The 16,076-nt window shown below is 36.3% G+C and overlaps 1 protein-coding gene across 2 annotated transcripts; it reads left to right on the plus strand.

The window, feature by feature from the left end:
* Nucleotides 1-1,659: 1,659 nt before the first annotated feature.
* ETL1 (SNF2 domain-containing protein / helicase domain-containing protein) lies at nucleotides 1,660-15,649 on the plus strand. 2 transcript variants are annotated; one of them, XM_011629186.3, is made up of 13 exons: nucleotides 1,660-1,802; nucleotides 2,027-2,863; nucleotides 4,280-4,397; nucleotides 5,683-5,723; nucleotides 5,819-6,069; nucleotides 6,302-6,482; nucleotides 12,147-12,332; nucleotides 12,460-12,633; nucleotides 12,719-12,877; nucleotides 14,007-14,084; nucleotides 14,341-14,477; nucleotides 14,692-14,910; nucleotides 14,990-15,649. In XM_011629186.3, exons 2-13 carry the CDS (start codon nucleotides 2,054-2,056, stop codon nucleotides 15,150-15,152), a joined length of 2,517 nt encoding a protein of 838 aa, XP_011627488.1. In that variant the 5' UTR covers nucleotides 1,660-1,802; nucleotides 2,027-2,053; the 3' UTR covers nucleotides 15,153-15,649. The 2 variants fall into 2 exon arrangements, with proteins under 2 accessions (XP_011627488.1, XP_006855574.1); XM_006855512.4 differs by having other exon boundaries at nucleotides 1,660-2,863.
* Nucleotides 15,650-16,076: the final 427 nt, after the last annotated feature.

Below are 16,076 nucleotides of genomic sequence, written 5' to 3' on the forward strand. Positions count from 1 at the left end.
TTTAGGATATGAAACACGTTCTAAATCATTGATAAGACATTTTGGCCTTAGATCTATAGCACATATATAATGATCGATGCAAAGCTCTCCATCTATTTTAGCTCGTGATTGTGTATTTCGATTATGTTAAAGAATGTATAGAACATTAAAGAGAAATTTATGCTATTATACACCATAATAGCATTATTAAAGAATTTTCTCCTGTTTTTATATTTTACAGACATATCACTATTTTTTTTGGCTAATCCAGATTGCCACTTGGATATTTAAGATCAGAAGTGACAAGTCGTTGTAACTTGAAATTTTGAAGATATGCAGTCAAAGCTCCCATATACAACTCACATGTGGGTTAGAGTCTTCTTCTTTCAAGTTACATTTGATTTTTTCGATTTTGAATATCCGAAGTCATGTACTCATTTATAAAGATAAATGTGACTTCGGATCAAGAATAAAAGTAAAATGTAATTTTGGATATTGGAGATCTGAACAAAAGTAAAATGCAAATTTGGATATTGGAGATTTGAAGTTGTGACAATTTTTTGAATAAGACAAATAGAGGAAGAGGGCTTGACTTTGAGTCTTCAGCATCTAAAATTGGATCTTGAAGATCCAAAATGGTGGGATTTTAGGAATAAAGTAATAATAATAAAAAGAACAGAAAAAAAAAGATACAATAAAATTAAAAAATTATCTTTAATAGCACTAATTTTAAGGGGTATTAAAATATCTCAATATAAAATATTATAATGTTGTTTAATAAAAAGAAAAATTAAATAAGGTTAAGGTTTTATGGAAAAAATAAACTTGTGCCTCAAAACTTATTGAATTATTATAGATCCAATAGTGAAAAACTTTCAAATTGATCATCTCAACTTTGACTATTATGGTTTTGAAAAAAATATATAATTTTAAGCTTTAAAATAATATATTATAACACTATTATTTAGACCCTTCTTTTGAGGCATTCCAAATTTCACAATATCTCTAAGCAATAAATTTTACAATCACAGGTGGAACAAATTTGGATACGAAGCTTTTCTACTTCTTTTTTCAAAGCACCTTTACTGAGTTGCATCCTGAATAAAGTTTACGATTTTAACTTTGGAAAATGGTTTGACAGGGCTCCGATTAAAATAAGCAAAGCCTCATCTCATAATTCATCAAAAACTATAATTCAAGTATTGGAAAACTTTTACATCAATAATCTCGGCTTTAACGTATTAGTTTTGTAAAAAAAAATTAGGATTTTAAGTTCAAAAAATTGTGTATATTGTAGCAAATTATCTAGACCATCCATTTCACCTTAAAAATAAGGGTTGTAGCTGTTGTAGCTTTCTTGACTTCATTTGAAGTTTCCCTGTATGGAAAATTGTTTCATGGGGGTTGGACCTCGTTTCTACACTAAGGGGTCTAGAGGTATAAAGCATGCATATAAAAAATGGATGCAAATAGATAGGCCATCTAATGGATTAATGTTTTTTTAATATATTTATTATTTTTTATTTTTTATTTTTTTCATATTCAGAATTTCCATCAAATTATATTTAAAAAATATATTTTATTGCCGGGCCTGGCTGGCCGCATACAAACCGTGTCCTTGGGGTATTTGCTAACGACGCAAGTAGCTAAATAACCCACCCACCCCCACACCTCTTAACGGCTTTAATATCTACGACTGCTTTTAGCGGGAGTTCTCTCTGTCTTACGCTCCCTTTCTTTCTCTAAAATTCTCATGAAAAGCCCTAATTTTACGCCCTATTTCGCCGCTTCCGGATTCTCCATCTTACTTTCTCTCGCTAATTGTATGCATTTCTCTATGTCTTATCTTCTCTGTGTTTCTTTCTCTAGTTTTCCTGCCATTTTTGCTCTCTCTCTACTAATTTGACAGTTCTCTGGCTGAACTGTTAGCTGCAGTCCTTTTGATGAATTTGCTTCTTTTGTTCTACGGTGGTTTTTTACATGTATGCTCTAATGGAAGTTGATGTTCTTTTTACGGCACAGTCTTTGAGGGTTGGTCCATTTGCAGGCTTTTGATCTCCATTACTTCATCAGAATGAAGCGTGTTTTTGATGAACTATCAGATGAAGAATGGGAGGGCCGGTCGTTTAAGCTTTCAAAGATTCTGAAGCGCCCTGAAAAGGATCATTACAAGAATGGAAAAGCTTTTCCCGCTATTGAATCCTTCGCATTTAGGTCAAAAAGAAACGACCCTGAACCAGTCCATGTACTTGATTCAGAGGATGATGATGATGATTTCGAGTCAGTCGTGGGAAAAACCACAGGAATTAAGTCTAGAGCAAAGAACATGGACTCTGAATCTTCTTCACCTACAAGTGATTCAGACGACGATGATTATGAACCAAAAAATGTCCTCGGAAGGGCTAGGACAAAAAAATTGAACCTAGAACCTTCTTCACCTGCAATTGAGTTAGAAGACGACGATTATGAACCAACAAAACCAAAAAAAGCCCCAGGTATAAGGGCTAGGGCAAAAGGTAGTGATCGTGAACCTTCTTCACCTGCAAATGATTTAGAGGATGAAGATTGTCAACCAACAAAGGGAAGGCCACATGTAACTAGGACTCGACGTTTTGTCATCGAAGATGAGAGTGATGAGGAAGTTGTTCCAGAGAAGAAGAATCAGAAGGCCTTAGAAGAAGAGGATGAAATTTGGGAAATTCAGAGTGATACTGAGTACGCAGAGCCAGTTGATGAAGATGATGTGGTGGGAAATGCTTTGCAAAAATGTGATAGGATTTCGGCTTCTTTGAGAAAGGAGCTCTATGGGAGCAGTTCAGGTTCTCCTGTATCATGTGAGGCTTATTCAGAAGTTGATGCTGCTTCTGCTAAAATCGTCAAACAAGTATGTATTTTTTTTTTTTAATTAATTAGTCACTTATTATTATTATTGTTAATCAATAATTACTGTTGTTACCATTTTATATTATGTTACATGGGGCATGGCTAATTTCTGAAATGTAACCGTATTTCCACTGAGCATAGAAACACTTTAAATTCATTATTCTCTCTATCTTGTTTACAGATTTCTTTATTAGAACAAGCCCAGAAACTGCAGTTTTTTTTACTATCTATCCTGATAAAATTGCTACTTTATGAGTTGGTGTTGCCTTGTTTCTCCATGTTGAGGATAATATCTGTGGTAAATTTTTGGACTTTCTGGTGAGTTCTCCTTAGTTGTGAAGCTAGATGGTAGTTAATGAACGAAAATTCGGCTGCCTTGCCACCTAGGTGGTGGGGTCTGAGCGGGAATGCCTAAGGCTCGTGCCTAGGCAGTCTGGGCACCCACCTAGTTCCATCCCTTAAATTTTTTAAATAAAGGAAATTCATATCCACCCGAACAAAAACAAGGCCTGGGATTGCCCTTGTCTCTTTCTCTCTCTCTTGGGTCCATGTGATCTCTTTACATATGAGAAGAAGAAGAAGAAGATGGACTCCAAGTGTTTGATGTGCACACTCTCTCTCACACACGTACACACACAAAGATACACATGGATCCATATGCTCCGTCTTTACATGTCCGAAGAAAAAAAGAGGAAAATGGCCTCCAAGTGTTCGATGCGAGGTCCCTGTCTCTCATAGACTCTCCCTCTCTCTCTCCCCATATCCTCCAAGTGATCAAGATTCAAGACCTCTCTCTCACAGATACATATCCAAAAGAACAAAAAGAAAAAAAGTGGATGATCTTTAAGAATTTCATGCGAGACCACACACACACAAATACGTGCGCATGCACACACACCCTAAACACATACACACACATTCACAAACAGACGCACACAAAACAACTTATGGCCCCCACCCCAAACCCTTCCCTTAGGGCCGCCTCTGCGTCTGGTGCCCATGCCACCTTGGTGCCTAGGTGGCTGCCTCCGCCTTTTTGAACGTTGATAGTAATTGCGAAGAAATCGTTCCACGTAGCATGCATAGTGAAAACTTAGGTTCTTGGTCTCCTTGGTACTTGGTCTCTTTTGGATGTTTGCATTCTTGTACCCTTTTTTTTTTCATAATTGCTATCTTTGATCCAAATGAAAACCTGAAATATATGAATAAATGGTAATAACCTAGCTTTGGACTTTCGAAGTTGTTCAGGTTGTTTAGGATTCGTAAAATCAGATCCTGTGGACATAGTTTTACTCTTATTTGCTGAACTTTCGAAATCAGTAATTTGTTCAATGAGCTACCTAGTCATGCTTCCAACTTCGACAATGAAGTATTGATTTGTTATTTCTATTGTGAACACGTTTGGCTTGTCATGTAGGAAGATATTGATGCCGCTTGTGCGAGTGAGGAGTCTGATGTTCAGCCAATTTTGAAGCCATACCAGATTGTTGGTGTGAACTTTCTTCTTCTATTGTATAGAAAGAAAATTGGTGGAGGTATTTACCTTTTCTCTTTCTTGAAATTACTGCATATTTTGACATGTTACTGAGTGTTTCACTTGTCCTTTCAAGGTTCTGGGAAAGATGGTATGCATTTTTTTTGTTAACCATCACCTACGTTCTTGTTACTGTGCTTGTAATTGGATTAAAATATCCTGAGTGCTATTATGACATTGGATTTCATATATTTTTACAATTAATTTCAAAATGATGACCATTTTTATCTTTAATTTCACCTATAAATTGTGTTGTCCTATTACATTACTGCTGAAATGGTTAGGGCCCTTACCATCTTTGAATTTTAAAGCTTAGATTCGAAATTAACTGAACACGTGTTGAGAAGTTGTGTATTTGTCGAAAATGCCCAAGCTCTATAGGTATTAGGAAGTTCACATATGAGCCTCCCGTTGTTATCCTGTGGTCTATACTATGCATTGCCAAAAAAAAAAAACAAAGAAACACACTGCATTAATGGACCTCCATGTCTTGTGCTATCTGGGCATGCCATGTGTCCAGCTACTATGCCTCTTATTCACCTTTCACCTTTGGATTGATGTACTTGTGGAAGGAACATCTTGCGATGTATGGGTTTCAAAAACATATCCCTTGGAGTAGTTACTTAGGCTTTACACTTTTGCGAGAAGAGGTCACATTTGTCTTTTGACCAATTATAAGTCTCATCAGACATGCCACAACTTGATAACTCAAATATCCGTAGTTCTACAAAGCCCTGAACTTCTTTAGCATGATTTGTAATTGAAATGGAGAAAAATGTGCAAAGATATGATGCATTGATACTAAAACGGGTATGGTCATTCTGATATTCTAGAAGTGTATGTAAGCTCACAAAAAAGTTATGTTGTAGATGCATAGAATTGTTGAAAAGCATGTCTTAGTTCTTTATTATTTCCATTGTCTCATGGTACTTCAGTGTGTAGTGGCAACTTTGCAAACTGAGCGTCGTGTCTGATGCTGATGAATCAGTGATTGAGTTTATACATATTCTGAAATTCTGTTTGTGGATCCTTTGACAACCTTTTTAATTATTTAATAGAACTTTCGAAAAGCTTGTATATATATTTATATTTGACCGGACATTGGTGATTTTCTTTCCTCCAGAAAAAAAAAAAGATACGTTTAATATATTAAAAGATTGGTTCTACTCTTTTCCAATCATATTTAATCTAATTATAGAATGTATTGGTCATATATAGCTTTCAAATAAACCTGATGTAAAATGTGTATTTGGTAACCATCTGGATTCAAATTTGTCTATTTGCAGCCATTCTGGCTGATGAGATGGGACTTGGTAAAACTATTCAGGTATGGTGCTTTCATGGGCCTTCCCTATACTTAGATATTATGGACTGCTTTCTTATTATCATAGTGAATTGAAGAATTGGGTTTCCTACTTGTAGGCAATCACCTATTTAACTCTCTTGAAGCACTTGGAAGATGATCCTGGTCCTCACTTGATTGTTTGCCCGGCGTCTGTTTTGGAGAACTGGGAGAGAGAACTTAAAAAGTGGTGCCCATCTTTTACTGTCATTCAATTCCATGGGGCTGGACGTGCAGCCTATTCTAAAGAGTTGAGTTCCCTTGCCAAGGCTCATCGGCGGCCACCATTTGATGTGCTCTTAGTGTGTTATTCACTTTTTGAAAGGCATAGGTATTTACTTCCATATGTTTTACTCATTACACATTTGTTTGTCATTTAGAAACATTAATTGTTCAACAGCAAGTAAACACCCACTAGGAGTGAGTTTCATTGCACTCTAACTCTTCCCATTTATTCAACAAGGGAGCCCCTGATTGCCATTGAAAATGGTGATTATTCTAATCATGTGAAAAGGTAAAGGACTTCGTGAGCAGTCTCTTGTAATTTTCCTTTCTCCTTGCAGTGTGCAGCAAAAGGATGACCGCAAAGTGCTAAAGCGTTGGCGGTGGAGCTGTGTGGTCATGGACGAAGCCCATGTTTTAAAGGACAGAAATAGCTATAGGAGAAAAAACTTAATGTCTGTTGCACAAAAGGCAAACCAACGTCTGATGCTGACAGGGACACCCCTTCAAAATGATTTGCATGTACGTGAGAATTCTCTTTTATATTATTTTGCTATCTTCTGTTTTTGTTTAAAACTAGGATTAGGATAGTTTTGTGTAGAATCTATAACGGTATATTTTATGCAAAAAAAAAAAAAAAAAATGCTGCTGTGATATGTGTTTCTATCACATAGCAGAATAGAAAACAGTCTAGACTTCGATGCTGAGTAGTACATCAGATGCCGTTTCAAATGATCTTTATGTATATTTTGTATTTTGTTATATACTTATTACTATTAGTTATATAAATCTCTGAGGGATTAGGTGGTTCACTGTTTACTTCGATGACTTTCTTTTTTTTTTAAATCTTTAGTAAGAGTTAGTGCATAGGATGTGGGATGCCATCTTACTTGGAAAACTCTCATCAACCTGGGGAATTTGCACAAATTATTGGATTTTTCTCTCTTCTAACTGATGTTCGCATGAGTACCGGTTTGATTTTGGTGGGGGCTGGGGTTTTAGGATACATTGAGAAGTATTCTTTGGATATACTATAGATAACTGTGGTACCAGTTTCTGTCCTATAGAACGACAATTGAGATGATACCATAGTTATGGGGTGAATGTTGATCATCATGTCTACTGTATACTTTGATAATGTATGTTGAATGCCGGATCCTCTGATTGGCATGTGGGATAATTTGGTCTCCTATCCTAGTTAGAGGCCCATACTTAAATGGGCCACACTGAAAATTGAGGAAAACCAGAAATGATGGTAGACTTTATACTGGAACTTCTTATTGCTTCAGCTCAAATCTGTTTGTTACATGTGAGGAACAAGAGTGCCCATATTCATAAAGACATTGAAACCTCATCCTAATATCAATTATCTCTAAACTAATGTTGGTAGGACCAGATCGGTGACTGAACCGTTGAGGGCACCGGTTCAGTTAAATTGGCTGAACCGGACTGGTTCACCGGCCTGATTGGTCTAAGAAATTACATAATTAATAAAACTATATTAAAATAAGGCACCTACAGGATGAGGTACTTTGGTGCATCTTGTTCGCTGATGACATCGTTTTGATTGATGAGACCCAAAACGGCATCAATACAAAGTTAGTACTTTGGAGGGATGCCTTAGAATCCAAAAGTTTTAAATTAGTTGGATGAAGATAGAGTATATAGAATTCAAGTTTAGTAATAATAGGAGTAGAGACTAGGAAGTAGTTAAGATTGATGGCCATGAAATACAAAAAAGACTGCACTTTCGATATCTTGGGTCGATAATCCAAGAAACTGGAGAGATTAAGGAAGATGTCGCACACAGAATGAGAGCTGGATGTGCAACTGGAATTTTATGTGATCATCGCTTACCAATGAAGCTGAAGGACAAGTTCTATGGGACAGCTGTGAGACCAACTTTGCTCTATAGGGCGGAATGTGGGGTGGACAAAAACAATATACCCATAGAATGATTGTAGCGGAGATGAAGATGTTGAGATGGATGAATGGCAAGACAAGAAGGGATAGAATTTAAAATGAATCTATTTAAGAGAATTTAGGTGTTGCACCAATAGGCGACAAGATGAGAGGGAGTAGATTTAGGTGGGCTGGACTGGGCTATATGTGCGTCGACCAAGTACAACACCTGTTAGGAGATGCGAGTTAGTTCAAGTGGGAGGACTGAAAAGGGCAAGGGAAAGGCCCAAAAGGACGTGGTTGGAAGTAGTCTGAAAACATATGGGGACTTATGGCCTCACTAAGGGTATGGTCTTTAATAGAGCAGAATGGTGGACCAAAATTCATATAGCAGTCCCCAATTAATTAGGAAAAGGCTATGATGATGATGATATTAAAATAAAGAAAAATTGTGAAAAAATAGAGAAAATTATGCAAAAATAGGAAATTTTGAAAAAGAAAAATTGACAAAATATTAGAAACAAAAATAACTCATCAAGCATTAATTAGCTACTCATTAACAAACAATACAATAACTCATTCTGTTTTTTTGCATTTTCTGTTTTTCTTTTTTGCATTTTCAAAAATAAATTTTCATTCTATGATCTTATGGAAAATAATGCAATGTCTCAAGATCCATTCCTATGGAACAGAAAATTCATTCTCTGTTTTTTGAAATTTTCTTTTTTTGTTTCTGGCTTTTTTTTTCCCTATTTTATTCATTTTCTGTTTCTTGCATTTTCCTAACTGAAATTCAAAAAAGTAAAAACAAAAAAAGAATACATCAGAATTCTCATCGAAAACATAATATTTAACATAAAAAGAATGAAATATGGCATAATCCCACTGGAATCTTGACTTTCCTTAAAACTCAACGAGGAATAAAGTTGAGACTTTAATTTTTACTTGGTAATTATTAAATTACAAAGAAAGACTCACCTGGTGTAAAGGACAAAATCTCATGAGAGTGTCACTGGAATGTCGCCAGAGTCTTGCTCTAAACCATAGTTAGCAAATCGGCATTTAAAACGCATTTTTTTTCAAAAAATCAGCGTTTTTATGGAAAATGTTTAAAACGGCGCTTTTTTGAGAAGTTCGGCAAAAAAACACGGTTTTTTTCAGAAAAACATTTAAAACGCGATTTTAAGAATAACGAATTGAACTGGACCAAAAAAATTGTATCCTTTTTTTTTCTTGTAATTTTTTTTTGAAAGATAAATTTTTTTTTTCCTGATTTGTATACTATTATTTTCATACTTTCTAAAAAAATATCATTTAAAAAAAAAAAAATCTAAAATAGATGCAGATTTATTATTATGGAAATATTGTTTATGGCATAAAACCATCCAGATTATCATAAATTAGGGCTCAAACCATCCAGATTATTATAAATTAGGGCTCAAACCATCATGATTATCACAAATTAGAATCAAATTAGAATAAACAAGCATGAAAACCATTAAATAAAAAATTCCCAAATTTTCGCTTGACAAAATTCCACCAAAAATTCAATGCAAATTAGGGTTCAAAGAGCCTCCAGAATTCCAGATTACAAATACAAAAGCTTAAAAACTAAGCTTTAAAAAAAAAACCAGATTAGGGGTTTTTTCATATGCCCAAACCTGTGCATGCTGCTACTTCCTATGTGGGTGCTGCTTTTCTCTCTCTCACTCAATCCCCAAATGGGTTTTTTCATATCCCCAAACCCATAGTTCCTCTGTGTGTGCTGCTTCCTTCTCTCACTCAAGCCCCAAACAGGTTTTTTCATTTACCCAAACCCTTAATTCCTCCGTGTGTGCTGCTCCCTCTGTGCATGCTGCTTCTCTCTCTGTATGTGTTGCTTCTCTGGTTCTCCCTCTCTGCGTGCTGCTCCAATTGGGGTTTTATTCTTCTTCCTCTCTGTGTGCTGCTCTAATTGGGGTTTTATTCTTCTTCCTCTCTGCGTGCTATGAATGTCCAGAACTTCAGATGCTTCTTGCTGCTGTTTGAACTTTGAAGTAATTGGTCACCAACCACCATACCGTAGTTATAATATCTCCGGATGCTTCCAACTCACCATACCATAGTTATAACATCCGGATGCTTCCAACTCACTATACCAGTGTTAACCAAACCGTAGTTATAATATGGTATATCCATATGGTGTATTTTTTTTGGTACCTACTAAATAGGTGTATTTCAAAATTTCTAATATTTTTAAACTTCACCAATTTTTTGACTCTGATTTGTTGAGCCTCGTTCGATATATTTGCGATAACTTTACATGAAATATTTTTGCCGATCCTTATTTTTTACCTGATTTTTTCGTCCAAATTTTTAAAATAGAAACGATTTATTTCCAATTTTATGGTGAGCTGAATTATTGATAGTCCCTTACTTGCTAACTATGCTCAAACTCGTCGGTGGTGGCTTGAGAGAGAGAGAGAGAGAGAGAGAGAGAGAGAGAGAGAGAGAGAGGATGACATAACCCTCTCTTTATCTTATTCTCTTTTTAATATAACACCTTAATGTTGTTTTTCCCATTTTACCCCTTTGAAAATTCAATGAAACCAAATAGACCCCTAGAGCCTTTAAAAATTCAATTGAGACCAAATAGACTCCTAAAGCCCCCTTTGAAAATTCAATGAGACACCAAATAGGCCCCTAAAGCCTATAAAATCAAAGGAAAAAAAGAAAAGAAAAAGCAAAACAAAAACAGAATAGACATTTTCTGCCGCCTATTGGGACTGGCTAGTCAACATGCCTATGTCGTACATTGCACTTGTAATGTCACATGTGAAAACCTTAATGCAAAAACTGATACTTCTAAAATCCGCTAAATGTCTGAATTCTTTCATATCATAAATATATGTATGAATTCAATATTTGACCCCAAAAAGCCCAGAAGTTGACAGGGTGAGGTCTTATTAGACTTACAGTTTTGGTTTGATCTGAATGATTCCAGTTCCATTATTTGTTTTGCTTATAAAATAAAATAATTGATAAGAGATGCGTTTCTCTTCAAAGCAAAACTAAACCGTGATTGTCCTCAATATGGGTTCAAGTCATGAAAATCAAATACCCTTGGAGCAATAAATGATAATGATTAGTTTATACATTAAGGTGTAGTGCGACTCTTGAGAATTACATGTGTACATAAGGGCATAGATCTCTTGACAGCCTTATATATTGAGCTTGAGGCAGGGCGGTAAAATACTATTCATTCTGTAGAATGCCTCAAAAGGGATTTTATCATTATTTTAACTTTATTCTGAAAAAAATTGTCTTGTTAGGTATGTTTGGTCTCAACTTTCTTTTTTTTCTTTCTCATTGTAATCTACTAAATAGCAATTTGATCTATTATTATTTGCTGTCTGATGGTGATTGGTTGTTTTAATCTTAGTTCTCTCAAAAAAGATTGTTTCAATTTGAATTGCAATATCTTAATGTGTTAGTGTGATAGTGGTGGTGTTGATGGTGGTGGCAATGTGCTGGTGGTAGAGCGCGTGGTGTAGTGGTGGCTTGATAGTGATGGTGGTGCTGCGGTGATAGTGACAGCGGCAATGGTGATGGTGGTGATGGGGAGGGAGGTAGGGAGGGAGGGAGGGATTGGATTGGATTGGAGGGAGATTGGAAAGGATTTAATTGCAGGGAGAATGGATTTTTTGCAAAGAGAGATTATTTTTTTGCAAAACAACTTATTCTAAAAAAAGTTCAATTTCGTGGCCCAATTGCAATTGAGAATCATTTCAATTTTGAAAATCAGACGCCCCTTGAGGTCAAATTGCAGTCAACCAAAATGGCAATTTGGCCTGGAAATCAAATGGTGCTGTACTCTCATTTCAAAACTGAAAATCAAAGGCCCCTTGAGGTTAAATTGCAATCAACCAAATGGTAATTTGGCCTGGAAATCAAATGGTGCTATAGTTCTATTATTTACTAACGGCGGTATTCGGTGTTTTGACTACTCTATAAGGGAGTTAATCCCTCACTTAAGGTTCAGTGGAATGCATTTTACATTTTCTCTCAATATTTCTACGGCTTGACACATAGTAAGTATTGTATGGCGGGCACTTCAATTCTTCTCCAGTGCACAACATGGTTGAGTGAATGAGTCTTGACTTTTAGGTTTTGTGATTTGAATCTAGGCCGTGATATATTGAAAAATAAATCAGACTATTAAATCTGACATCCTCATGAATAGCAGTTTTCTTGCTTAGCCATACCGTGAATTTTGGATTTAATGAATTGAAATGCCTTTTACAGGAGTTATGGTCATTATTGGAGTTCATGATGCCTGATATTTTTGAAACTGGAGATGTAGATCTGAAGAAGTTGTTGAATCCTGAAGATAAAGACCTGATTGCCCGCATAAAGTCCATTTTGGCGCCTTTGGTTTTAAGGCGTCTAAAGTCAGATGTAATGCAGCAGTTGGTTCCTAAGATCCAACGGGTAAATTTCTGTTGTTTGGTCATGTTGAAATTTCTTAGAATCTTCATAAGTTTATATCGACCTTTAGTTTCTACCTTCTTTGTATGCTCTTTCCTCTGAAAGTCTTCGTTTATAAAATTTTCTACAGGTAGAGTACTTATCCATGGAGACGCAACATGCTGTAGCATATAAAGAAGCAATTGATGAATACCGTGCGGCCTCTCAAGCTCGGATGATGAAGAATTCAGAGCTTTTTGTTGATAGTGTTTTTGGTTTTCTTCCAAGGCGTCAAATTTCAAATTATTTTATGCAGTTTCGTAAGGTGTTGCATTGGTCTGTTACTATATCCTTTTCCTAAATTGCAATTTCTTGTCTACCAAGCTTGAGATGTTTTATTGTTCTTGCAGATTGCCAATCATCCATTATTGGTCAGGCGCATCTACAATGATGGTGATGTTGTTCGCCTGGCCAAAATGTTGCATCCAAGGGGTACTTTTGGCTTTGATTGCACCCTGGAGAGGGTAATCGATGAGCTCAAGAGTTACAATGATTTTGCCCTTCATAGGGTTAAGTTCCTTAGCTCCATTCTCCTTTCAATTTCATTTTTGACAGATCGTCCTTTCATTTACTCTCCAGTGTACTACTTTTACTCTCCAGTGTACTACTTTTGTCATTTGCTAGTTTCAGACTACGTTTTTTTTTTGTCTAAATAGTCAAGTTGTTTGGTTTTATTTATTTATTTAATACTTTGTTTGCATATTTCATTCTACTTTTGCAAATTATTCAAATAAATAGTTGCTTAGATGTTCTTTTATATTGTTCAATCTACATATTTGTTGAGATGCTATTTCTCATATGCTAACAAGCCTTATGCTACTTATTTCTCGAGGTATTTCAGTTATCTCTGTTGGCACTTCTGTAACCAAAAAATGACCTCTCTGTTTTAAATCTTTTTTGTTGTTTCATCTTTTGATAAAATTAACTATGCTGTATTAAATCTGTAACGGATATTGTATTCAATCGTGTTACTGATATGCAGCTTACATGTGTATGACCACTTTACAAAACTGTGACTAACACAGCCAGTTCGTACACTTGGAAACTGGTAAAAAAGTCGGGGAGAGATCAACGGGGAGGGGGAGGCGGGAAAAGAAGAGAAAGAGGGGGGGGGGGGAGGGAACTACTATAAAATTTTGGACCAGTGTGCCATCTCTTGTTTTGCTGATTGCCTCTATTGTTCCATTTATCTTCTTTTATTCATTAAAATTTCTTTATTTTTGGCTTGAATAAAACTTTGCCTTTGAATACATTGGTGTGGACTTTTTGTTCTGACAAATTCATTCAATCACATTTCATGATCCCAAGTAAGGGAATGAATAATGGTGGCCAAGGCTAGAGGGTTGGGCTTCTTTAGTGAGATCCGGGTTGGCCTTGTCCAATGAGCACTTTGATTTTCTCAGGAAATAATTGTTGTTGGCCATGAAAAGGAAGTTATCCATACGTGTGGAAAAGAATTTGCACAACTTCTTCTGTAAATTACTTTGGGGAGAACTAATCTGACCCTTGATGGTTTGCTCTCCCCAGCTCTAATGTAATTGAAAGAAAAATAAGGATAAAAACCTGTTTCTGTTTTTTAAAGATTTTGAGATACTTTATTTTAAGTAATATTTTAACTTACAGTATTGTGTGTGGCAGCTTTTAGTTTTATATGGGGGCATGGGGACACTGGGAGCACTTGAAAACCGACATGTTTTGTCCTCTGCAAAATGCCAGGTATGTATTTTAATGCTTTTGATTGTATGTCAGCATTTGTGCCTGATTCTTCGGGAGTAGTGAGGTAATTACTATACAAGAGAGAGAGAGAGAGAGAGAGAGAGAGAGAGAGAGAGAGAGGACCGAGTGATATTTTTTTTGGGTTTTCTTTTAGATCTGATGATTATTTTCTGGGTGTCCTTTTATGTAAAAGGTGCACATTGTTGGATTGTTTTTTAAACTATTGATACCAAGTGATTAATTATTCCTATCTCAGGCCTTGGCAGATATGGTCCCTTCTCTAAAAAAACAAGGGCATCGAGTCCTGATTTTTAGCCAATGGACTTCTATGCTTGATATTCTGGAGTGGGCATTGGACGTCATAGGTGTAACTTACAGCCGTCTTGATGGCAGGTTCTCTCTCTCTCTCTCTCTAAACTTGCTACCTAAAGAGCTACCACACAAGGCATAACCGCACACTCTCTTTCCCCCAAAGAACTCTAAGCTCCCCTCGCTCTCTGCCCCCAAAATACCCATGCCTCTCCTCTGCCTCAATATTTAAGCCTTTTTATCTCTCTCTCTATTTAAGCATTTTTGCTCTCTCTCAAGTTTTTTGCTGAAATGGCAGCACACAGGTGACAGAAAGGCAGACCATCGTGGACACATTCAACAACGACCCATCCATCTTTGCATGTCTTCTTTCAACTCGAGCTGGAGGGCAGGGCCTCAACTTGACAGGGGCAGACACAGTGATCATACATGACATGGATTTTAACCCTCAAGTGGACCGTCAAGCTGAGGACCGATGCCACCGCATAGGCCAAACAAAACCCGTCACCATATACAGGTCAGCTGTTATCCGAAGTCGAGTTCTCTCTCAAAAATTACTTGAGGCTCATTTAGTTTCCCTTTTGAATTTCTTACAGGCTGGTAACTAAAGGCACCGTGGATGAGAATGTGTATGAGATTGCCAAACGCAAGCTGGTCTTGGATAGGGCAGTTCTTGAATCTGGTATGGAGATTGATAATGAAAACGACATGCCTCAGAAAACGATGGGAGAAATTTTATCTGCGATTCTATTGGGGTAGAAGGTAATGTGATTATATATAGAAGGCCATGTAATTATATATGAAATTATTTAGCTCGAGATAACATGAGCAGGTACAATTTACACAGCTCATTCTGTGTAATTTTCACTGCCTCAATCTGGAGCTGTAATCTGATGTGAGAGAAAGGGGGCTCCCTCTGAGGAAGCAAAGAAATATGTGCATTAGAGTGGGCGTTTCTTGCCCACAATCAGTTGAAGAATGCAAGACTTCGCTTCGAATTGAAGTGAAGATTTTGAGGAGAAATGAATCATTGTTTGCATTTCATGAAATGGAGGCTGCACCTCAAGAATGGAACTGATTCCTTGTTTTGTACCAATGTATTGGTATCCCATGGTCTTCTGGTGGCATTGGCGGTCTGCCCTGTTTTGAATTCGGTTGATAATCTTGATATCGATTCATTTTAAATGAGCGGTGCAGAATTAGATATTTATTATTTGCTTATAAAAGCTATAAAAAAAAATAGATTTTCAAGGTTCTCTCTTGTGTAGAAATGGTGCAGCCACTTGAATCAGTCTCTCATACACACACAAGCACCATTCTTATATGGTAGGTGAGCTTTGTTTCTTTTAAGCTAACTTTCAAAGATTGAGCAACTTCTCTCAAAACCGATGTAGAGCATTGGTCACCATCGGTTGCTATATTACTAATGGGCCTATTGCTATATTGCTAATGGGCCTACTCTGTTTTGATAATTAAAATTTATGAGAAGACTAAAGAATGGCCATCATCCAAAAGGAAATGTATACAATGAGACCATTTACTTTTGATACAAACATGTCAAAATCATTTTTAACCGTGGGATGTGAAATTAGATGATAAAAAATGTATTATTAATTGGGCATAAAGTTCGAAATAAAATTTTTCAAATATTGACCCACTTCAATCATTTGGGTTTTATACATA

Source organism: Amborella trichopoda, chromosome 9, assembly GCF_054954075.1.
Source record: "Amborella trichopoda isolate Santa Cruz 75 chromosome 9, AtrichopodaSantaCruz75HAP2 v2.0, whole genome shotgun sequence".
Taxonomy (NCBI): domain Eukaryota; kingdom Viridiplantae; phylum Streptophyta; class Magnoliopsida; order Amborellales; family Amborellaceae; genus Amborella; species Amborella trichopoda.